The sequence below is a fragment of the Scyliorhinus canicula genome, chromosome 21 (assembly GCF_902713615.1).
Source record: "Scyliorhinus canicula chromosome 21, sScyCan1.1, whole genome shotgun sequence".
NCBI classification, from domain to species: domain Eukaryota; kingdom Metazoa; phylum Chordata; class Chondrichthyes; order Carcharhiniformes; family Scyliorhinidae; genus Scyliorhinus; species Scyliorhinus canicula.
In genome coordinates, this window is record NC_052166.1 from 60,186,384 (window position 1) to 60,210,871 (window position 24,488).

At 53.0% G+C, this 24,488-nt stretch overlaps 1 protein-coding gene across 3 annotated transcripts in view; it reads left to right on the plus strand.

Moving 5' to 3' along the window:
- LOC119955420 (ral guanine nucleotide dissociation stimulator-like) overlaps positions 1-24,488 on the plus strand; it is a 187,038-nt gene that overhangs the window by 81,145 nt on the left and 81,405 nt on the right. The window contains exon 1 of one of the 3 annotated variants that reach the window (XM_038781541.1): positions 23,854-23,968. The exons of the other annotated variants lie outside the window; for them this stretch is intronic. Coding sequence (XP_038637469.1) covers positions 23,891-23,968 — 78 coding nt within the window. The 5' untranslated portion in view covers positions 23,854-23,890. Of the gene's footprint in view, positions 1-23,853; positions 23,969-24,488 lie in introns of those variants that run through there. 3 annotated transcript variants of the gene reach the window in all.

The following is a 24,488-nucleotide window of genomic DNA, read 5'->3' on the forward strand; positions in this document are numbered from 1 at the left end:
GACACGGTTATTTATACAGCAGTCTAGGGGGAGGAGTCGTGGGCGGAGCCAAGGGTGGAGCCCTGTACAAACTCCTGAGCATTCCCAGAGCTACTACCCCTAGTGGTCGGATAACGCTACTGCGCTTACAATGGTATTGGTAAATACAGTGTGAATTACTAAGTTACATTCACCACACCCGCTCACCATTTTACCATCATTACCATCTGCCCAAAGCACTAGTTTTTCTAAACAAGTTTACATCGTTGCCTCCATAAAGAGGCACTGTCTCCATGAGAACTATTTAACATGGCTGGTTTGACTTCAGTAAGTTCGTCCAGGGATTCATCATGGACTGTGGTCCAAACCCTGATCTGTTTTTTGGAGTTTTGTGGACAGTTCTGGTCACCACATTACAGGAAGGACATAATTTACTTTGGAGAGAGTGCGGAGCAGATTTACAAGAATCTTGCCAAGCCTTGAAAATTGCAGCTGTGACAGATTTTCCTATGTTTTTCATGTGTGGAACGATCTGTCTGGACTGTACGCAGAACAATACTTTTCACTGTACCTCGGTACACGTGACAATAAATCTAAATCTAAATTGGATCAGCTAGGGTTATTTTCCTTAGAACAGAGGGGGATAGGGGGGGGGGGGGGGAGTGACCTAATTGAGAAGTACAAAATGATGAGGTGTTTGGGTTGGGTAAACAGGAAAGAAATGTTTGGCCCAGCGGTGGGAACAATAACCAGGGGGCATGGATTTAAGGTGATTGGTAGAAGGATTATAGGGGACATGAAGGAAACCTTTTCACCCAACTTTGTACAAAACTTGTACAGGAGGTTGGGGGTGTGGGCGGGATGGGGGTGTGGGCGGGATGGGAGTGTGGGCGGGATGGGGGTGTGGGCGGGATGGGTTTGAATTAAGGAGGAAAAATCAACCAGTTTTTGCAGTCCTGGGGCGGAATTCTCCGACCCCGCCGTGTCCCGAATTCTCCGCCCCCCGGTTGGCGGGCCACCCGCGGCGATTCTCCGGCCCGCGATGGGCCGAAGTCCCGCCGCTGACAGGCCTCTCCCGCCGGTGGGAATCAAAACACTTACCTGACCGGCGGGATAGGTGGCGCAGGCGGGTTCCAGGGTCCTGGGGGGAGCGCGGGGCGATCTGACCCTGGGGGATGCCCCCACGGTGGCCTGGCCCGCGATCGGGGCCCACCGATTGGCGGGCGGGCCTGTGCTGTGGGGGCACGCTTTTTCTTCCACCCCGCCATGGCCTTCACCATGGCGGGGGCGGAAGAGACCCCCTCCCCTGCTCATGCGCCGGTATGACGTCAGCAGCCGCTGACGCACAGGCGCATGCGCAGACTTCTGCCGGCCGGCGAAGGCCTTTCGACCCCGGCTGGCGGGGCGCCAAAGGCCGTTCACACCAGCCGGCGGAGTGGAAACCACTCTGTCGCAGGCCTAGCCCCTCAATATGAGGGCTTGGCCCCTAAAGGTGCGGAGAATTCATAGAATTCCGCACCTTTGGGGAGGCCCGACGCCGGAGTGGTTCACGCCACTCCATCCCGCCGGGACCCCCCGCACCGCCTGGTAAGGGAGAATCCCGGCCCTGGTTTTCATCTGGTAATCGTCACTGCAAATTATGTGGGTGTTGGGGTCATGTTTGCCTTGTAGCTGTCCCAACACCAATTGATTGTGTTCCTGTGGAGGTTCTTGCAATTACCCAAATTTTGCTGTGGCATTGCCGTTTCTCCAGGGTTTCCAACCTCTGGGATGGTGGATGAAGAATGGTCACCGGACGATATGCTGATGGGCAGCCAATGTCCTGGACTTCCGCCCCAATGGGAAATCACTGCCTCCACTATTGGTGGCCAGGCCTTCAGTTGCCTAGGCCTTAACCTCTGAATCTCCTCCCCAAACCTCTCAGGCTTCTGTTAAGGCACACCTTGTAAAACTAACCTCATTGACTGGGCTTTTTAGACCGTTGAACTTATGTGGCTCAGAGTCTTACTTTTTTTCGTAATGTTCCCCGAAGCGCTTTGGACTGTTTTATTATGTTAAAGGTGCTACATAAATCTCAGTTACTGCTGTGCAAGAGGGGAGGAAAGAGGGTGGCACAGTGGTTAGCACTGCTGCCTCACAGCACCAGAGTCCTGGGTTCAGTTCCGGCCTAGGTGACTGTGTGGAGTTTGCACTTTCTCCCCGTGTCTGCATGGGCTTCCTCCAAAGTTGCTAAAATTGCCTCTTAGTGCCCAAAAATATGCAGGTTAGGTGGGGTTACAGGGAGAGGGCAGGGGAGTGGACCTTGGTAGAGGCGCTCTTTCAGAGGGCCGGTACAGACTCGATGGGCCAAATGGCCTCCTCCTGCACTGTAGCAATTCTGTGATTCCCTGATTCTAAAACCGGAGAGTTTGAGCGAGGAAAGATTATCCATGAGCTCGGAACTTTGGTGCAAAGAGAGCTTTCCAGCCTATAATCTTCACAGTGCTGCCTGAGTTAAATTAAAACCACAAGAGGTAAACAACACAGCTGTGCCTGTTGGAATTGAATAGCCCTGTTCATAAAACACAGCTCACAGTCACCCAGCTTGTCCTCCGTGTCTGTGGGGGACTGGACAGCTGATTGTTAATTATGCTGCAGAGTTGCTCTAACTAGTTTAGACTGCACTGGCAACGAGTCAAATGATCATCTGGATGTGTCTTAAAGAAAATCGTTGCTTAGTGATTTCGAAATCTGAATATCACAGTGGATTGGCTTTAATTAAATGTAGAATTGGTGATATAACTCAGGCGAAGGGCTACAGCTCTGAAACGCACTGGCATCTCTGTCCAGGGCTGGCAACGTTCTCAGGAGACTTCTTTTTGTTAACGGGGTAAATTTTCCAGTCCCACAGGAACCATTGTGGGCGGGGCGGATAATTTGACAGACAATTGAAAGGTCTGATGACCTGGGGCGGGAATTTCCAGTCCTTGAGCGGGCAGGACCGGAATATTCCGCCCAACAATATATCTTGTGGCCACAATTTCTGGGCCTGCTCGCTGCAGGCGCAGGTCCCGTTATGGCCGCTAACTCTCGCGGGAGGGCCGTAACGGGATTCACGGTGGCGAGATCTCATTTTGAGATTTTTCCCCATTCACCCCCCCTCGGACCCGCCGAAGACATGATCAGGTTCACGCCCAGTGAGGGTCATAGACCTGATTACCACGAATTTTAATTATTTTAAATATTCATAAACGGTTTAACGCCATTGCTTCCGGGGTCGTCAGATTTTCCGGCCAGTGGAATGATGGTGGGAATCACGGCTGCTTTCCAAGAGCAGAAACCAGTTGCGATGACCACACTGGGGGTTCAAAGGGCGTATAGCCCCCGGGGCGGTGAGGGACATGACCAGGCAGTGCCCTGGCACAGCCCGCTGACCACCCTGGCAGTGCAGCACTGCGCGGTTCGCACTGCCAGGTTGGTGTGTGGGGGAGGGGGGGGGGGGGGGCAAGGGCAGGGTCTTTAGGGAACACCATTGGGGGTGGGGGTTCCATTGTGTGGGGATGCCGACAATAATGATGGGGGCTGGGGGATGATGTGCCAATGCCGGAGAGAATCGAGTGGGGGGGGGGGGGGAGCAGTTTGGGTCACCCTGATGACTGCATGTTGTGGGATTGGGGGGGCGGAGGGGGGGGTGGGTGGGGGTTACACCACCATTGAGTGCAGAGGGTGGGATGGGGGAGAAGTTGACCCCCTGTGTTTGAGTGTTGGGGGCCTTCCTCTTGTCTACCGGGGGGTTGGACAGTCGATCACTATCCTGGCCTAGAAATATATCACTGGGGCTTCACTGTTGCTGGGTCAAAATTCTAGGGCTTCCCGGGCAGCACGGTGGCGCAGTGGGTTAGCCCTGTTGCCTCACAGCGCCGAGGTCCCAGGTTCAATCCCAGCTCTGGGTCACTGTCCGTGTGGAGTGTGCATATTCTCCCCGTGTTTGCGTGGGTTTCACCCCCACAACCCAAAAGATGTGCAGGTTAAGTGGATTGGCCACGCTAAATTGCCCCTTAATTGGAAAAAATGAATTGGGTACTCTAAAATAAAATTTAAAGTTCTAGAGCTTCCTCCCTAACAGCACTGTGGGTGTACATACACTGCATGGACTGCAGCGGTTCAATAAGACTCACCACCACCTTCTCAAGGGGCAATTAGGGATGGAGGAAGCTTGTCTTGTCAGCATTTCTCATATCCCATAAAAAAACATATAAATGCAAGCCTGCCTTTACTTTCGGCATTTGCAAGTTTGCTGTATTCTATGTTCAGGCAGAAATGGAGAAGATCGCAGTGCTGGGTGTTGATGCCTGGGGTGTGGCTGGGGTTGGAGAGCTGGCCGTGATTAATGGCGAGATACCGAACAGCGTAGGTCAGCCTCCTGTCCCATTCATTGGAAACTCAACTGATCGCGCGCGGCCAGGCAGAATTGGGGTGCGGACAGAAACTATCTCCACGATCCTTGATCATCAGCACGCGAACACCACGTGTGGGAGTCAGGCGGAGACAGCATCAGGCTTTCCAACGATGCACCCTACAGTCGAATAGCTTGCCAACCGCCACTCTTGGGCCCTCATGTGGGTGAGTTGCCGCACATTGTCGGGAACCCTCGTTGATGCATTTAAGAGAGAAACAACCGTACAAGGGAGAACGGGGCAGATAGGCTCTCGGGTGGGGGAGAAGGTTCATGTTGGGCCCAGACACCAACTGGGTCAGATGGCCTGCTTCTGTGCTGTCAGATCTGTGTGTGTAATCTTTCCTCCTCCTAATGTGTTTAATCTGTTGTAAAAGTGGATACTAAAACTGCCAAAGGGTAAAAATTGTAAAATGAAAATTTCAGCATGAGGAACAATCAATTGGAATGGTCATACATTGCGTAGTGTTTGCTGTGTGCACAGATTGCCTCAGTGCCCTATACACACCGTTGGACAATTAACAGCTAACCTCATTGACCTGCGCAATTCACTTGGGCAACGTGTCTGCGGCAGGGATGAATAGGTCCCCGTTTTGACCAATCCCCCTAGTAAGGTCTACAGTGATGGCCCGTGACCATAGCCCAGGTCTGATTGTAGGGTCTCTAGTGCTGTTCCAGCTCAGGCAATCGAACTGAGCCGAGGTTAGAAGCTGGCACCATCCAGTTCTGTGTCACTCCGTGCTGACAGTGTGCTGACCAACCTACACAGAGTTAGAGCTCAGTAACGCGCCATTCTTCCAAAAGGTCTGCGCCGCTGTTTGGGTGCAATTCTCCAAAATGGAGACTAAGTGTTCGCGCCGTCGTGAACTCGTTGCGTTTCACGATGTTGTGAAACGGGCGCGTAGACGAGCGATTCTGTCCCCCACAGGGGGCCAGCATGGCACTGGAGTGGTTCATATCGCTCCGGCGTCCTTTCCCAGCGCCAAATGGGCACCGCGCCAACCCGCGCAGGCGCAGGGGTCTTCATCAACGCGCCGGCCCCTACGCAACATGGCGTGGGGGTTCAGGGGCCGGCCGTGCAGCAAAGTAGGCCCGGGGGTGGGGGGGCCGGCCCACTGATTGGTGGGCCCCGATCGCCAGCCAGACCCCATCGGAGGCCCCCCAGGTGAAGGAGCACTTTCCCCTGCCCCACAGGCCGCCTCCCCGACCCTTCGTGCAGAGTTCCCACCGGCAGCGACCAGGGGTGAACGGCGCCGGCGTGACTCTGCTTTTTCCGCGCAGCCGCTTGGCCCATCCGGCCCGGAGTATCGGCGGCCCCACCGATTCCATTAGCCCACAGCCGGCGCCGCGTCAAACGCGCCGGCGCAAATGGCGGCGATTTTGCGCCCCTCGGAGAATCGCGAGCCGGCGTCATGCGTGGTTGCGGCGATTCTCCAGCTCGGCGCGGGGCTCGGAGAATCGCGCCCTTTATGTCCCACACCTCGTGGCCCCCTATCAAAAGACCCTTCTATTCCTTTGCTCATGAGCACAAGAAATAGGGGTTGGAGTCAGCCATTTGGCCCTTGGAGCCTGCCTCGTCATTCACTGTGGCCGACATCCGACGTCAACTCCACCTCCTCGGCGTTATCTCCTTTATTCCCTCATGTCCAACGATCTATCAGTCTCAACCTTGAACGTCCTTAACTGAGCATCCACTACCTTCTAGAGTAAAGAATCCAAAGATTCACAACTCTCTCTCCCCCCCCCCCCCCCCCCCCCCCCACTCCTTGCAGTCCAAAATGGCCAACCCCTTTTTGTCATGTGGCCATCTGAAAAGCTTCCATGCTAATCGCCCCAACTATTCTCTGCGGTCGCAGATTCCACATTCTGATCACGCTCTGGGTAATTAATGATCTAAACAGTAAAACAGATAACAGGACGCCGCCTCCCAGTGAATAACTTTTGCAACCCATTCCAAACATACTTACTGAAAGGCGGTGTTTGCTGTGCTGTGTGGGGCAGCGAAAGGGTTAATAATATTTGTTGAGCTCAGAGAGGCTGATGTGATAATCGATTTCTCTCATTGCCGGAAGTTCACAATTTGCCAACTAAATGTGAGGTTTTGGAGCTAACACCCCATTGCTTAAGTACCAGATCTCTGGAGGCAAATCCCGTGAAAATATAAGTGAGACAGAAAATGTGGAAAGTTGAAACTATGGGAATTGTGGAATAGATTGTGAAATGTATTTTGCACAAGTCAAAGAAGCTTTCTGGATGGTTTTGTTAATGCACAGGTAGCCAAGTGATGCTGGGTCGGATCAGGGAATGAGGGTATTGGGTATCTGGGCAGGAAGGTACTCGTGAAGGGGAGTGATTGAGAAGGTGGCAAATGCCAGGGTGCTGGATAGGGTGGCAAGGTAGCCTGCTCCCACCTCTCCCCCAGAGAACCCCAACCTTACCCACCTCTCCCTCAGAGATCCCAATCCTGCCCACACCTGCACCAGACCCCACGCCTACCCACCCCTCCCCAGTGACCCCAATCCTACCCACCCCTCCCCAGTGACCCCAATCCTACCCACCCCTCCCCAGTGACCCCAATCCTACCCACCTCTCCCTCAGAGACCCCCAATCCTACCCACCCCTCCCCCAGAGACCCCAATCCTACCCACCTCTCCCCCAGAGACCCCAATCCTACCCACCCCTCACCCAGGGACCCCAATCCTACCCACCTCTCCCTCAGAGACCCCAATCCTGCCCACACCTGCACCAGACCCCAATCCTACCCACCCCTCCCCAGTGACCCCAATCCTACCCACCTCTCCCTCAGAGACCCCAATCCTGCCCACCCCTGCACCAGAGACCCCAGTCCTACCCACCCCTCCCCCAGACCCCAATCCTACCCACCCCCCCCAGAGACCACAATCCTGCCCACCCCTCCCCCAGAGACCACAATCCTGCCCACCCCCCCCAGACCCCAACCTTACCCACCTCTCCCCCAGAGACCCCAATCCTGCCCACCCCTCCCCCAGAGACCCCAATCCTACCCACCTCTCCTCAGAGACCCCAATCCTGCCCACCCCTCCCCAGAGACCACAATCCTGCCCACCCCTCCCCCAGAGACCCCAATCCTACCCACCCCTCCCCCAGAGACCCCAATCCTACCCACCTCTCCCCCAGAGACCCCAATCCTACCCACCCCTCACCCAGGGACCCCAATCTTACCCACCTCTCCCCCAGAGAACCCCAACCTTACCCACCTCTCCCCAGAGACCCCAATCCTACCCACCCACCCCCCCAGAGACCCCGATCCTACCCACCCCTCCCCCAGAGACCACAATCCTGCCCACCCCTCCCCCAGAGACCCCAATCCTACCCACCCCTCTCCCAGAGACCCCAATCCTACCCACCTCTCCCCCAGAGACCCCAATCCTACCCACCTCTCCCCCAGAGACCCCAATCCTACCCACCTCTCCCCCAGGGACCCCAATCTTACCCACCTCTCCCCCACAGGCCGCAATCCTGCCCACCTCCCCCAGAGACCCCAATCCTACCCACCTCTCCCCCAGAGACCCCAATCCTACCCACCCACCCCCCCCCCCGAGACCCCAATCCTACCCACCCCTCTCCCAGAGACCACAATCCTGCCCACCCCTCCCCCAGGGACCCCAATCTTACCCACCTCTCCCCCACAGGCCGCAATCCTGCCCACCTCCCCCAGAGACCCCAATCCTACCTCCCCCTCCCCCAGAGACCCCAGTCCTACCCACCTCTCCCCCAGAGACCCCAATCCTGCCCACCCCTCCCCCAGAGACCCCAATCCTACCCACCTCTCCCCAGAGAGCCCAATCCTACCCACCCCTCCCCCAGAGACCCCAATCCTACCCATCCCTCCCCCAGAGACCCCAATCCTACCCACCTCCCCCAGAGACCCCAATCCTACACACCTCACCCCCAGAGAACTCAACCTTACCCACCTCTCCCCCAGAGATCCAACCATACCCGCTCTCACCTTTTCAACCTGTTTTTTAAATTTTATTTCATTTCCGGGATGCTGGCAAGGCTGGGTATTGACCGTCCCGACCAACATGAGTGGCGTTCTTGGCTATTTCCGGGATTGGTAAAGAATCAGCCACGTTGCTGTGAGGGTAAGGACAGGAAGATGTGCCTCCCTAAAGGACAAGATGGAACCAGATGGTTTAGACGACAGCCCAGCAGTTACATGGTCGACACGAGCTTTTTATTCCAGGTTTGTTTTAATTCAGCAAGGCCGGGTTGCTGTGATAGGGTAACAGAGTGCTTGTATCATTGGCTTAGTGAGCTGGGGAGTTAGGTTCACTCAGGTGGACACTGAAGCTCACATAGTGCGGTTTTGAGGAAGAGCTGGGTAGTTATCCCCAGTGTCCTCGACCAACATCACCAAAACAAAATGCAGATTATAGTCATTTTCTCACTGCTGTTGTGGGATCTTGCAGTGCGCAAATTGTCTGCAACGCTTTCTACATTTCAAATTTGACTGCCCTGCAAAAAAAAAGTACTTCTTCCCCGTGTGTGCGTGGGTTTCCTCCGGGTGCTCCGGTTTCCTCCCACAGTCCAAAGATGTGCAGGTTAGGTGGATTGGTCACGCTAAATTACCCCTAGTGTCCACAGGTTAGCTGGGGTTACCGGGGTTAGAGTGGGGGAGTGGGCCTAGGTCGGGTGCAGACTTGATGGGCTGAATGGCCTCCTTCTGCACTGCAGGATTAGCCGTCTCCATCTATGATCTATGATGATTGACTGTGGAGCGCTTTTGGGATGCTATGAGGTTGTGAAAGGTGCTATAGAAATATAAAGAGGGATTGCTCGGACACTGAGTTGGTTGGTAGGTCAGAGGCAGAGATACGGAATGCTGCAGTCTGTGAATAAACCTACCATCAAAGAAGAGGATCTGCGACTAGGGCCGTACTTTACCAATTGACTTGGATATAACAATAAAAATAATCACTTATTGTCACAAGTAGGCTTCAGTGAAGTTACTGTGAAAAGCCCACATTCCGGCGCCTGTTCGGGGAGGCCGGTACGGGAATTGAACCCACGTTGCTGACCTTATTCTGCATTACTGGCCAGCTGTTTAGCCCACTGTGCTAAACCAGCCCCTGATGGTTTGTGTCATGTTCAGCACACTGAGATAACACGGGTTGCAACTGGATGCAGCTTTAACTGAAAGATACTCCAGACTTTGAAGTTAGTTCAATCTGCTTTATTGAACCTGTCACACAGTTAGCTCAGTTCTCTGTGAGTTCAACTCTCTGCTAACCTAAGTGTGATTACTCTGTCTGACTGAACCAGACTAGCTCTTAGCCACGTGCTGGAGGTGTTGTGTGATATATACACCCTGACTCACTCTGTAGATGTCCCCAGTGGAAAGAGGCGGAGTGTGAGTGCCTCGTGCCCTTTATAGTGGGAAAGCAACCCCAAGTGTTCTGCCTGCTGATTGGGTATGTCCTGTTCTCTGTGTTCATTAGCTGCCTGTCTGTATCTCACTATGTACATGTCTGCATATCATGATTAGCCGTTGATTAGCACGGTAGCATGGTGGTTAGCATAGATGCTTCACAGCTCCAGGGTCCCAGGTTCGATTCCCGGCTGGTCACTGTCTGTGCGGAGTCTGCACATCCTCGCCGTGTCTGCGTGGGTTTCCTCCGGGTGCTCCGGTTTCCTCCCACAGTCCAAAGATGTGCGGGTTAGGTGATTGGCCATGCTAAATTGCCCGTAGTGTCCTAAAAGTAAGGTTGGGGGGGGGGGGTTGTTGGGTTACGGGTATAGCGTGGGTTTGAGTAGGGTGATCATGGCTCGGCACAACATCGAGGGCCGAAGGGCCTGTTCTGTGCTGTACTGTTCTATGTTCTATGACAGTTTGCATCCAAACTTCCACCTGCAGTCTGGCAAGAGGACCCTTGAAGTACGAGCGGATTAGGAATCATGGAACTATACAGCACAGAACGAGACCGTTCGGCCTATCGCAATTGTACTTCCTCCCTGAAAGAGCTATCCAATTAGTCCCACTGCCCTGCCCTCTCTGCGTAGCCTGGCACAGGAATATAGCGAATTCCCCTTTGAACCTTTGATTTTAAATTTGGTGAACGAGGTGCAGTCGCTGACCTTCACGAGAGACACGGCTAATCAAGGCAGCAAGACTGCAGGAATTGTGGCTGGTCTGAGCTCCTTAAAATACATTGTTTCACGTGTCAGCGTTTGAAGCAAAACGAGCCATCAGTTTAGCTAGCTGTCACTTAACACCTAAACAGTCTGGCGCAGTTAGGCCTGAGTGAGTTAGCCGGGTGGCAAATGTCTGCTAATTGGGTGCAGAGATCCAGCACGATAATCGACTTCATCAAAATGCCTGTTTTTTTTCCTTCTGGGCAGTCTTCAGAAAAATATATTTCGGATAAATCGAGAGAATTACAGAATCTAAGCCTTGAAGCCATCGGTTCAAAACTCTCCCAAGTAATTAAAATGGAATTTGACTGCATGAGTCATCAGAAATTCCAGCCGTGATTGTAAACAGATGGAACTGCAGAATGTGATGCCAAGAAGCAATGATTTAAAAAACAACTCCGAGTGTCCCAATTGTAAACAGAATGTGTTGAATTCTCTGCCGTTAGTGGGCATGCCTGTAGCTCTGATGTTCCTTCCTTAAATTTGAGGCACTCCAAGGCCCCTGCCAAGGCCCGTTCCCCTATTACCCCTGTGTCAGCTGACCTGCTGTAGCTGCCAGTCAAGAAACATCTTGATTTTAAAATTCTCCTCTCTGCGTTCAAATCCCAAGTGGTCTTGTCCCCCCCCCCCCCCCCCCGTCCCCCCCCCCTCCCCCCGTCTCTGAAGTCGCCCCCAGCCGAACAACACTCCGAGTTGGGGGGGGGGGAGGAAGAGGGTGCTGTAGAAGTATTGTCACTGAACGGGTAATTCGGAGGCACAGGGACATGCTCCAGTGTCCTGGGTTCGAGTCCCCCACCAGGGCAGATGGCGGAATTTAAATTCAATAATGAAAATCTGGAATTAAACGTCTAACGATGACTAGAAAACCATGTCGATTGTTGTGAAAACCCATCTGGTTCACTAATGTCCTTTAGCAAGGGGGCACACCGTTCTCTGCTATTCAACTTTTTATGGGCGGCACGGTAATACAGTGGTTAGCACTGTTGCTTCACAGCTCCAGGATCCCAGGTTCGATTCCTGGCTTGGGTCACTGTCTGTGCGGAGTCTGCACGCTCTCCCCGTGTCTGCGTGGGTTTCCTCCGGGTGCTCCGGTTTCCTCCCACACGTCTCAAAAGACGTGTTTGTTAGAGAGAATCTGAATTCTCCTCCGTGTATCCAAACAGGCGCCGGGATGTGGCGACTAGGAGCTTTTCACAGTAACTTCATTGCAGTGTTAATGTAAGCCTACGTGTGACAATAAAGATTATTATTATTACTATTACAGTGTTTAGCACTGCTGCCTCACTCACAGTGTCAGGAACCCGCGTTCAATTCCTGTGAGGAGTGTGGGTTTCCTCCGGGTGCTCCGGGTTCCTCCCACAGTCCAAAGATGTGGAGGTTAGGTGAATTGGCCATGCTAAATTGCCCCTTAGTATCCAAAGATGTGCTGGTTAACTGGGGTTACAGGGATAGGGCGGGTGAGTGGGACTAGGTAGGGTGTTCTTTCAGAGGGCTGTTACAGACTCAATGGGCCGAATGGCCTCCTTCTGCACTGTTGGGATTCTATGGAAATCCGCCAACCTAACCTGGTCTGGCCTACACGTATTTGTCAAGATGCCCCTTAAACATCACTATCATCTCTGCTTCCACCAACTCCTCCGGCAGCGAGTTCCAGGCACCCACTACCCACTGTGTAAAAAACCTGCCTCGTACATCTCCTCTACAACAATGTGCTTGGCCCTTAATTGTCCTTGAAATAGGAGACCAAGCCACTCAGTTCAAACCTGGAACCCTGGCGCTGCAAAGCAACAGTGCTAACCACTGTGCTGCTGTGCTGCCCAATGCTGGGGTCTGGGTTGGGCAGAAACACTGGCTTTGCCAGCGACGCCCACATCCCATGAATGAATAAGATAAACTCCATTACCCTCTAATTCTGGCCTCTCGTACATCCTCGATCGTAATCACTCCGCCTTTGCTGGCCAGCGCCTACAGTCACCCAGGTCCTGAGCTGTGAAATACTCTCCCAAGGTCTCTCTGATTTACTTCCTTTAAGACCATTCTCAAAACCTACACATTTGACCAACCCTTGGGCGCCTGTCTAAATATTGCCATCAGGGGCAGCACGGTAGCATTGTGGATAGCACAAATGCTTCACAGCTAGGGCAGCATGGTGGCACAGTGGTTAGCATTGCTGCCTACGGCGCTGAGGACCCGGGTTTGAATCCCGGCCCTGGGTCACTGTCCGTGAGGAGTTTGCACATTCTCCCCGTGTCTGCGTGGGTTTCACCCCCGCAACCCAAAGATGGGCAGGATAGGTGGATTGGCCACGCTAAATTGCCTCTTAATTGGAAAAAATAATTGGGTACTCTAAATAAAAAAAAAACAAATGCTTCACACTCCAGGGTCCCAGGTTCGATTCCCGGTTTGGGTCACTGTCTGTGCGGAGTCTGCACATCCTCCCCGTGTGTGCGTGGGTTTTCTCCGGGTGCTCCGGTTTCCTCCCATAGTCCAAAGATGTGCAGGTTAGGATGATTGGCCATGATAAATTGCCCTGAGTGTCCAAAATTGCCCTTAGTGTTGGGTGGGGGTTACTGGGTTATGGGGATAGGGTGGTGGTGTTGACCTTGGGTAGGGTGCTCTTTCCAAGAGCCGGTGCAGACTCAATGGGCCGAATGGCCTCCTTCTGCCCTGTAAATTCTATGATGAATCTGTGGCTTGGTGTCATATTCTGTTTCATAATAGTCCTGTGACGAACCTTGGGATGTTTTATTGCATTAAAGGTACTATAAGTAGTTGCAAAACTCTCCACATCTCTCCATATCTTTCTCCCCTTTTACCATGCTCCTCAAAACCTGCCTTTGACGAAGCTGTTGGTCACTTATCTTCTTTTGCGGCTCAGTATCGAATTCTGTTTAATGATGGTTGCTGTGAAACGTCTTGCGAAGTCACACAAATTCTATAAATGTTGCGGCTGTAATTCATGCATCGTTAATCAGAAGCTTTGATGTCCCAAAAATAAAACTCTCACTGTCGGTGGGAATAATTTCCCCTGAATGTGCCACTGTGCTGCTTCGCATATTAACAGTGTTAAGTAATTAAGTGATGCCAGGAGCACCTCTGTTTTACCGCGGGCTGCTAATTGTTATTCATTAGGTGGAATTATCTCACAAGATGCTCAGAATGAGACGGTTTCACGGGGGGACCTGGTACTGCATTGACGGGTGAGCGCCCTGCTTCCAGCCCTTCCGGACCGTCCGTCGTCCCACTTCTTCCTCTTTGAAGATTAATTTTTTTTCCAAATAACCTTTATTGTCACAATGAAGTTACTGTGAAAAGCCCCCAGGTCGCCACACTCTGGCGCCTGTTCGCTTACGCAGAGGGAGAATTCAGAATGTCCAATTCACCTAACAAGCACGTCTTTCGGGACTTGTGGGAGGCAAGCACGGGCAGCACAGTAGCACAAGTGGATAGCGCTGTGGCTTCACAGCGCCAGGGTCCCAGGTTCGATTCCCCGCTGGGTCACTGTCTGTGCAGAGTCTGCACGTTCTCCCCGTGTGTGCATAGGTTTCCTCCGGGAACATACAATGCAGAAGGAGGCCATTCGGCCCATCGGGTCTGTACTGGCCTACTTAACACTTCCACCCTATCCCGGTAACCCACTAACACCTCCTAACCATTTTTTGGTCACTAAGGGCAATTTAGCATGGCCAATCCACCTAACCTGCACATCTTTGGACTGTGGGAGGAAACCAGAGCACCAGTGCTAACGGTAATTGTGTGACCATGCTGCCCATGATTGGTGAACCGTGCTGGGTTCCAGTTCCGGAGGTGCCTGCCCAGCCTTACTCTGCACTGAGTGTGGGCTGGGTGTTCAACTGTGACCGCTCCACCCCCTGGCCCCTTGCGGTAAGAGCCTCGCCTAAATTAACAGCCCAAATCTGTCCATTTCCTCCCCCAGGCCTGCTCTTTTGTCCAATGACACTGAGGTCACATTAAAAAGACAGACTTGTAATTTATACAGTGCCTCAGAACATCCCAAGCACTTTACAGCTAATTAAGTGCTTTCAAAGTGCGATCACTGTTCTACACCCCAGCAAGCTTTCACAAACCGTGATGTGCTAATCACCAGATAACGTTTTAGTGATGCTGGCTGGGGGATATATTGGATACCGAGGAGAACTCTCCTGTATTTCTTCAATTTAGTGCTGTCAGATTTTGTCCTTCCACCTCTGAGGGGGGCAGGCAAGGTTTCTGCACCTCCTGACAGGCCAGCACTCCCTCAGCATAGCACTGGAACGTCGAGCAGGGCTCAAGTTCCCAGAGTGGGACCTGAACCAACAGCCTTTGATCTGAAGAGGCGAGAGGGAGAGAGAGAGAGAGAGAGAGCTACTCGCTGAGGCCACTATTGCATTTCCACCTGGGCTGCCATGAGAATCTCGGAACAGCCAGGGATCAAATTAGCCACTCCCCCCCCCCCCCGCCGCTGCTTTCTGCTCGCCGAGGAATGCCAGATTGTAGCATCAGACCACCTCAGAACCAGACGTTCCTCTTTGGATTGGATTAGATTGGATTGGACTTGTTTATTGTCACGTATACCGAGGTACAGTGAAAAGTGTTTTTCTGTGAGCAGCTCAACAGATCATTAAGTACATGGGAAGAAAAGGGAATAAAAGAAAAAACATAATAGGGCAACACAAGGTACACAATGTAACTACATAACACCGGCATCGGATGAAGCATACAGGGGTGTAGTGTTAATGAGGTCAGTCCATAAGAGGGTCGTTTAGGAGTCTGGTAACAGTGGGGAAGAAGCTGTTTTTGAGTCTGTTTGTGTGTGTTCTCAGACTTCTGTATCTCCTGCCTGATTGAAGAATTTGGAAGAGTGAGTAAGCCGGGTGGGAGTGGTCTTCGATTATGCTGCCCGCTTTCCCCAGGCAGCGGAAGGTGTAGATGGAGTCAATGGAGGGGAGGCAGGTTTTGGTGATGGACCCCTAATATGGAAGCAAAGGAGCCTCGCAGAAACGTCTCACCGTGTCAGGGATGGCTCGGTTGGCAGCACTTCCAACTCTGTGAGTCGTCTAGACCAGGGAGTTCAGGTTCTGTACTAGATCTTCAGCGCAAAAATCTGGGCCGACACTCCAATGCGGTACTGAGGGAAGGCTGCACTTTCAATTGAGAGCTTATATCAGCCTCTGGGGCGATCGTTGGCTAAAAGATCCCATGGCACTATTTTGAAGAGGAGCAGGGAGAGAGAAAGCGTTTTCCCGGTGTTCTGGCCAACATTTGGTTCCTGAAACAACATAATTAAAAAGCAGGTTATCTGGATGGTGCAGCGTTTGCTGTTTGTGGGATCTTGCTGTGCAGAAATTGCTTGTTCCGACAGTACAGCGGTGGCTAAACTTCAGAAGTGCTTCATTGGTGGTAAAGAACTCCGGTTCCCCCAGCCGTGTGTGTGTGTCTCGAGGTCACGCTGTTCGCTGGCGGCGGGATTCCTATTGATGCCATCCCATGCCACCGGGAAACCCGTGGGTGAGGGTGTGCTGCCAACGGGAAAAGTGACTCGCAACAGCGGGAGAATTCTGGCCCAGATCAACTATCAATAATGACATTCTGTGTCAATTACATTATTAAGTTTTGTAGAATCAGAGAAACCTTATAGTGCAGAAGGAGGCCATTCGGCCCATCGAGTCCCGGCCCCTCGAAAGACTACCCTACCTAGGCCCTAAGCGGCAATTTAGCGTGGCCCATCCACCTACCTGCACATCTTTGGACGGTGGGAGGAAACCGGAGCACCCGGAGGAAACCCACGCAGACACGGGGAGAAAGTGCAGACTCCACACAGTCACCCGGGATCAGAATCGAACCCGGGTCCCTGGCGCTGTGAGGCAGCAGTGCTACCCACTGTGCCGCCATGCCACCCCTTGCGTTGTTATAGACAGGTCAGGTGATGATCATTCGCTCAACGTCACATGGGTACAGCTGGAACAGTTGGGCGTGGAGAAGCAGTAAGGGACTCTTCTGAGAATAAACTTGCTTCAGGTAAAATAGAAGCTTCAGACTTATTCCTTCACCATATCCTGCTATTGGAAATAAGAATGAAAAGCTGAATCGAACGGAAAATGGATTGGGCAAATTAACACCACCCGTTCTTCCATTATTGGCCAAAGTCAGAATGACCATTTTGGGACATCCATGGCCCTGAACTGCATCTAAATTATGTGTGAGGCTGCTTGGTGTGAGCACTTGAGTGCCTAAGAGAAAAAAAACTCTCCCCTCTCTCTCCAACAATGTGCTTAAACTCCATTTTATTGCCCATGACCTCTGACAGGATTTGATTTTGAAGCGTCGGGGGTGATTTGGAGAGCAAAAGTGCTCCTCGCGTGATGAGGCTGGGTTCCAGTGAATCACATCACCAATTGGACAGGTTACAAGTATAAAAAGCAGAAAGACTGAGCATTTCCCATCAGCTCTCTCTCCAGGCTGAGATCATGTAAGATGTTTAGCTGAAGACCTTTCAATCGACTTGATTTCATTTACTCAGATACTGATCTCAGACTGCCGTCCCAACACATTTAAGGCTGCTTCTTAAATGAGCTCAGTATCCCGGCCCTGACCACTCTTCCTGGCAATGACCTTGATCGCTTGCTCTCTGCAATACTTCCTGGCATCTCTCCCAAACCTCCCCTTATCAGAGTAGAACTGCTTTGAGCATTGACTACCGCGTTGTCTGTGCCCATTAACCGCACCGTCTGTGGGTCGCAGAGAGCCGTTTGACTGCTGACTGGGAGAATAGAGTCACTAAACAAGAATAGCGTGGCTGTATTGGAGCCAACCAGTGCCAGTAAATCAGCCGATTGTCAGCTCCAGAGTTGGCAGCATAGTGGTTAGCACCGTTGCTTCACAGCTCCAGGGTCCCAGGTTCGATTCCCGGCTGGGTCACTGTCTGTGCGGAGTCTGCACATCCTCCCCGTGTCTGCGTGGGTTTCCTCCGGGTGCTCCGGTTTCCTCCCACAGTCCAAAGACGTGCAGGTTAGGTGGAATGGCCATGATAAATTGCCCTTAGGTTAGGTGGGGTTACTGGTTTACGGGGATAGGGTGGAAGTGTCGGTTTAAGTGGGATGCTCCTTCCAAAAGCTGGTGCAGACTCGATGGGCCGAATGGCCTCCTTCTGCACTGTAAATTCTATAAAAGGACTTTGAATGGAGGGTTTTTATTTAATTATTGAGAACATTAGAAGAAGTAACAACGTTTTTCTGTTCAGGTTTCTCTCTGGGGTTGGGAGTTGGCGGGGTCACTCAGCTCATGTTGTTGCAAAAAGTTCCCAAGAGTGACGGAGAAATCCCTGACTTTGGTCTGCTCTCCCCCAGTCAGAGTTCTGCCATTGGCATCCATGTCATCAGCTGCCCAGGCCCCAAGCTCTGGGATTTCCTCTCCCCTCCTTTAAGATGTTCAGCCTAATTAACTAAAGTCAGTAGTGGGATTTGAACCCATAACCTTCAGGCTGCAAGAGAGGCGTGTTAATCAACCAAGCCACATTAACACCACCCAATAAGGTTCCATCGCTTCACAGACAGGGAGCGTGTCTTGCGTTGGGCAAAGAAGGAGCGGAGCAGTAAATGGGGAGAACAGCGAGATTCGCATATACCAGGACTTGGGAGCTGAACTGGCTAAGAGGCGTGCGGGATTCAACCAGGCCAAGGTGGTCCTCCACAGCAAAGGGGTGAAGTTCGGGCTCCTGCATCTGGCGAGGCTTTGGGTAACTTACCAGGACAGGCACCATTACTTTGATACGAGGCGTGGACATTTATTAAACATGAAAAGCTGGACTCAAACTAAGGGGCAGCGGCACGTGGGTGAAACACTCTGATGGGGATGTGTAACTGGGTGTTGGCCTGATGTAAGATTCGCAGTAGAATTTAAGTTGTTCGCTTTTCTCTTTCTGGGGTTTTTCCCTTTTTTTTTATTCTGTGTTTCTCTCAGGGCGCGGGGTAACGCCCCGGGTTGTGTTTTTTGTTGCACGGGAAGAATCTGGATGGTTCTTGCCCTCTTACCCTGTGGGGGAGGGGGAGATGGGCCCGAAGGAGGAGACAATAGTAAGCTTCAGATAGAGGCGGGAGCGGCTGGGGTCAGCATGGGTCAGCTGACTTACGGAAGCGTAATGGGGGGGAAATCAGTGCTAAGCAGATGCTTGGCACGGGGGGGGGGGGGGGGGGTTGGGACTGGGGGGGGGGTGTTGGGGGGGGATGGGGCGCTGCTTTGCTGACTGATGGGGAGCCAACTGTTGGGGACGGCTGGAGAGTCGGGATGGGGGGGCAGGAGGGCTGGAGCGAGCGGGGGGCACGGCCAAAAAGGAGATGGCTAGTCGGTAGGGAGGAGGAGGGTCAACCCTCCGTCCAGGCTGATCAAGTGGAATGTGAGGGGTTTGAACAGGCCGGTCAAAAGGGATTAAAGGCGGATGTGGCCAGGCTTCAGGAGACGCACTTAAAACTCGCTGACCAAACGAGGTTAAGGAGGGGATGGGTGGGCCAGGTGTTCCACTCGGGGCTAGACTCAAAGACTAGAGGGGTGGCAATTCTGGTTAGTAAACGGGTGGCATTCGAAGCGGGGAGTATTGTGGCGGACAAGGGGGGTACATAATAGAGTGGGAAGCTGTAAGGGGCCTGGGTGGTGTTAGTGAATGTCTATGCCCCGAACTGGGATGACGTGGAATTCATGAGGCGCATGTTGGGTAAAATCCCGGACTTGGAGTCAAGTAACTTGGTCATGGGGGGGGGGGTGGGGGGGGGGGGGATTCTAACACTGTCCTGGATCCGGTACTGGACCGGTCTAAGTCCAGGTTGGGAAAGAGGCCGCCGGCGGCCAGGGCCCTGTGGGGGTTCATGGATCAGATGGGGGGGGCGCGTGGGCCCATGGAGATTCGTGTGGCTAAGGGTTGAAGGAGTTCTCCTTTTTCTCCCACGTCCACAAAGTCTACTTGCGGATTGACTTTTTTGTGTTGAGCAGGGCGATAATCCCGAGGGTGGAGGGGGTCGAGTATTCGGCCATTGTGGTCTCGGACCATGCCCCACACTGGGTGGACTTGCGACTGGGGGCGGAACGAGGGCAGCGCCCTCTCTGGAGACTGGATGTGGGACTGCTAGCAGATGAGGAGGTGTGTGGGGCGGATAAGGAGGAGCATCCAGAACTATGTGACAACAAATGACACAGGGGAGGTAACAGCAACAACGATCTGGGAGGCTATGAAGGCAGTTATTAGAGGGAATTAATTTCTATTAGGTCCCACAGAGAGAAGAGGGAGAGGGTGGGGAGGGAGAGGCTGGTGGGAGGATACTTAGAGTAGACAGGAAGTATGCGGAGACCCCTGAGGAAGGGCTGCTGAAGGAGCGCCGGAGATTGCAGGCGGAGTTTGACTTGCTGACCACTGGGAAGGCGGAGGCACAGCTGAGGAAGGTGAAAGAGGCAGTCTACGAGTATGGGGGAGAAAGCAAGGAGGATGCTGGCGCACCAACTTCGCAGGAGAGAGGCGGCCAGGGAGATCGGGGGAGTGAGGGATAAGGAAGGCAACACGGTCTTGGCCCAGAGAAGATCAATGAAGCCTTCAAGGAGTTTTATTGTAAACTGTACGAGTCAGAACCCCCCGAGGGGAGGGGAAGGGATGAAGCAATTTATGGATCAATTGAGGTTCCCAAGGGTGGAACAAGATCTGGCGGAGGGACTGGGGGCCCCAGTTGAGTTGGAGGAGATAGTTAAGGGCCTAGCAGTTATGCAGTTGGGCAAGGCCGCGGGTTCGGACGGATTCCCCGTGGAATTCTATAAGTAATTCTCGGAGCTGCTGAGCCCACTCCTGATAAGAACCTTTAACGAGGCAAAGGAGCGAGGACCCTCCCCCCGACGATGTCGCAGGCATTGATCTCGCTCATTTTGAAGAGGGAGAAGGATCTGCTTCACTGTGGGTCCTATAGGCTGATATCGCTCCTGAATGTGGATGCCAAACTGCTGGCTAAAATTCTGGCTACCAGAATAGAGGACTGCATCCCGGGAGTGATTGAGGAGGACCAGACGGGTTTCGTCAAGGGCAGACAATTGAATACAAATGTGAGGAGGCTCCTGAATATCATTATGATGCCCTCAGAAGGAGGAGAAGTAGTGTTTGCAATGGGTGCAGAGAAAGCCTTTGACAGGGTAGAATGGGAGTACCTGTGGGAAGTGTTAGGTAGGTTTGGATTTGGTGAGGGATTCATAGGGTGGATCAAGTTACTGTATCAGGCCCCCGTAACAAGTGTATCCACGAACCGGCTGAGGTCGGAGTATTTCAGACTGCATCGAGGGACGAGGCAGGGGTGGCCCCTATCCCCGTTACTATTTGCCCTGGCAATCGAGCCGTTGGCCACAGCACTGAGAACTTCAAGGAACTGGAGGGGGCTGGTCGGGAGTGGGGGAGGAGCACCGGGTTCCCTCTATGCAGACGACCTGCTATTGTATATTTTGGACCCGATAGAGGGGATGGGGGAGTTCATGCGGTTCCTAAGGGACTTTGGGAGCTTCTCGGGATACAAATTGAACGTGGGGAAAAGTGAGCTATTTGTAATCCATGCTAGAGGTCAGGAGGAGAGACTGCGGGAGCTCCCGCTCAAGATGGTGGAGAGAGGTTTTCGTTACCTAGGTATACAGGTGGCTAGGAACTGGGACGCCCGACTCAGGCTCAATCTATCGCGGCTTGCAGAGCAGATGGAGGGAGACTTTAAAAGGTGGGACATGCTCCCGCTTTCCCTGGCGGGAAGGGTGCAGACTGTGAAGATAACGGTTCTCCCCAGATTCCTGTTCATGTTTCAGTGCCTTCCCATCTTCATCCCAAATACTTCTTCAAGCGGTGCTGTGAACAGGATTATTACGGGATTTGTGTGGGCAACAAGACCCCGCGAGGTTAAAAGGCTGTTTTGGAGCGTAGTCGGGGGGGGGGTTGGCACTGTCGAACTTCTGTAGCTACTATTGGGCGGCTAATGTGGCCATGATTAGGAAATGGGTAATGGAGGAGGGGTTGACGTGGGGGCGGCTAGAGGCGGCGCCATGCAAAGGCACCAGCCTAGGGGCACTAGTAACGGCTCCGCTGCCGTTCTCACCGGCGCGGTACACCACAAGCCCGGTGGTGACGGTGGCACTGAGGGTCTGGGGACAGTGGAGGAGGCACAGGAAGGAGGAGGGGGCCTCAGTTTGGACCCCGATACGGAACAATCATAGATTTGCTCCGGGCAGGATAGACGGGGGGTTTCAGGACAGGACAGCTGTGCGAGGTGTTCAGGGAGTCCGACGAACCATGTCTATATATTCTGGGCATGCCCGGCGCTTAAAGAATTCTGGCAGGGCTTTACGAGGGCTATGTCCAAGATGTTGGACACGCGGGTGGAGCCGATTTCAACAATAGCGATCTTTGGGGTGTCAGAGGATCCGGGAGTACAGGAAGCCTCACAGCTCCAGGGTCCCAGGTTCGATTCCGGCTTGGGTCACTGTCTGTGCGGAGTCTGCACATCCTCCCCGTGTGTGCGTGGGTTTCCTCTGGGTGCTCCGGTTTCCTCCCACAGTCCAAAGATGTGCGGGTTAGGTGGATTGGCCATGATAAATTGCCCTTAGTGTCCAAAATTGCCCTTAGTGTTGGGTGGGGTTGCTGGGTTATGGGGATAGGGTGGAAGTGTGGACTTGGGTAGGGTGCTCTTTCCAAGAGCCGGTGCAGACTCGATGGGCCGAATGGCCTCCTTCTGCACTGTAAATTCTATGTAAGAAGCGAAAGAGGCCGATGTGTTGGACTTTGCCTCCCTGGTAGCCCGGAGACGGATCTTGTTAATGTGAAGAGACTCGAAACCCCCGAGCACGGAGACCTGGGTTAGTGACATGGCTGGGCTCCTCAGCCTGGAGAGGGTCCTTGCTGGGGTTCTCCCGGCGGTGGCAACCTTTCCTTGACTTTCTAGGGGTGCGGTAAAATGTCAGCAGCAGCAAGTGGGGGGGTCGGGGGGGGGGGGGGGGGGGGACTGACTATTTAATGTATATTTTCTTACTTGTATAATGACAACATCCACCTAGTTTTGTTAAATATTTTTACGTTTATTTTTCTGTCATTAGTTATGTAAAAATTCTGTTTGAAAAAGCTTTAATAAAAACATATTTTTTTAAAAAGCCCTGTTGCCTCACAGCGCCGGGGACCCAGGCTCAATTCCAACTTTGGGTGACTGTGTGAAGTTTGCACTTTCTCCCTATGTCTGCGTGGGTTTCCTCCGGGTTGCTCCGGTTTCTTCCCACAAGTCCAAAGATGTGTACGGTAAGATGTCTTACAACACCAGGTTAAAGTCCAACAGGCCGCCGATTCTCCGGCCCAGATGATGGGCCGAGTTGCCGCGTGGATACGGCAGAGTCCCGCCGGCGCCGTTCACCCCTGGTCGCTGCCGGCGGGAACTCTGCGCGAAGGGTCGGGGGCGGCCTGTGGGGGGAGGGGAGGGGGGCACCATCCTCGGGGGGGACCTCCGATGGTGTCTGGCCCGTGATCGGGGGCCACCGATCGGCAGGCCGGCCTCTCCCCCCATGGGCCTACTTTGTTGCTTGGCCGGCCCCTGAACCCCGACGCCATGTTGAGTCGGGGCCGGCGCGCGTAAGAAGTCCCCCACGCATGCGCAGGTTGGCGCGGCACCCATTTGGCGCCGGGAAGGGAGGCTGGAGCGGCATGAACCACTCCAGCGCCGTGCTGGTCCCCCTGTGGGGCAGAACCCGGTCGTCCCCGTGCCCGTTTCACGCCATCGTGAAACGCTCCATTTGGGAGAATCGCCCCCAAAGGGTGCGGGTGGACTTCTGGTCACAGTCAGGCATTGGGAGGAACAAGCAGGGTATATTGTGATGTTGCTGTCAGCTGTTGGTAGTGAAGGCATTCCCCCTCTTGCATGTGGAGGCCAGGATTTCTGGTCACATTCTCCCCGTATGGTCTAGAACAGCTTGCTCTGCCACAGTTGGTGAATGAGCCTTTGAAGGCCTGTCACCAGACTCTTGTTGGACTGTGCCCAGCAATTGTCCAAAACGGATGGCAGAAGGAGGGGTAAGTTCAAAGAGGAAGAGCAGACGTTACTTTTGGAAACACGACACAGCAAGGACTCGGGTCGGTAGCTTCTAAATTCGGAAGTTATGAAATTGAAATGCTAAGCAGATCTGTGTGAGAGGGGTTTCGCAGCCTCAGAGACTGCTATTTGTGACGGTGAAATCTGCTTTATCCGCAAAGCCCTTTGCACTGCTTTTGCAGCTGTTCCACTGGTAAATGTAAATCCCACCCAGCTTGGGTGAGGAAGGATGTTTCTAAAGGAGCCACACAGACAAGCAGAGCAGCTGAGTAGAACGAGGATAAATCAGGCCAAGTGGTGCACCCGGGTAGGTCTGGAGTTCGCTTCTTTTACCTTGAGCCTATCTGCTCTTTTAGCCACCTGTCTGACGTTACTTTTCATTTATAAAACTGGAGGAGCAAGGCTTCCTCTGAAGGAATATCCCTTCATTCATAAACGTATTGTATAGGTTATAGATTATTTTAATGAATGATGCACAATTCCTTCACGTGACCAAAGCCAGCAACTGGAGACAACCTGCGCTGTCCACTTTATTTATCCGAGAGATTGTTGATTATAGCCATGAATGTTCTCCTGGGTTTCCTCCGGGTGCTCCGGTTTCCTCCCACAGTCCAAAGATGTGAAGGTTAGGTGGATTGGCCGTGCTAAATTTCCCAAAATTGCCCTTAGTGTTGGTGGGGTTACTGGGTTATGGGGATAGGGTGGAGATGTGGGCCTGGGTAGGGTGCTCTTCCAAGAGCCGGTGCAGACTCGATGGGCCGAATGGCCTTCTTGTGTACTGTAAATTCTATGATTAAAGGAAAGAAGGTTAATTCCAATTCTTTTCC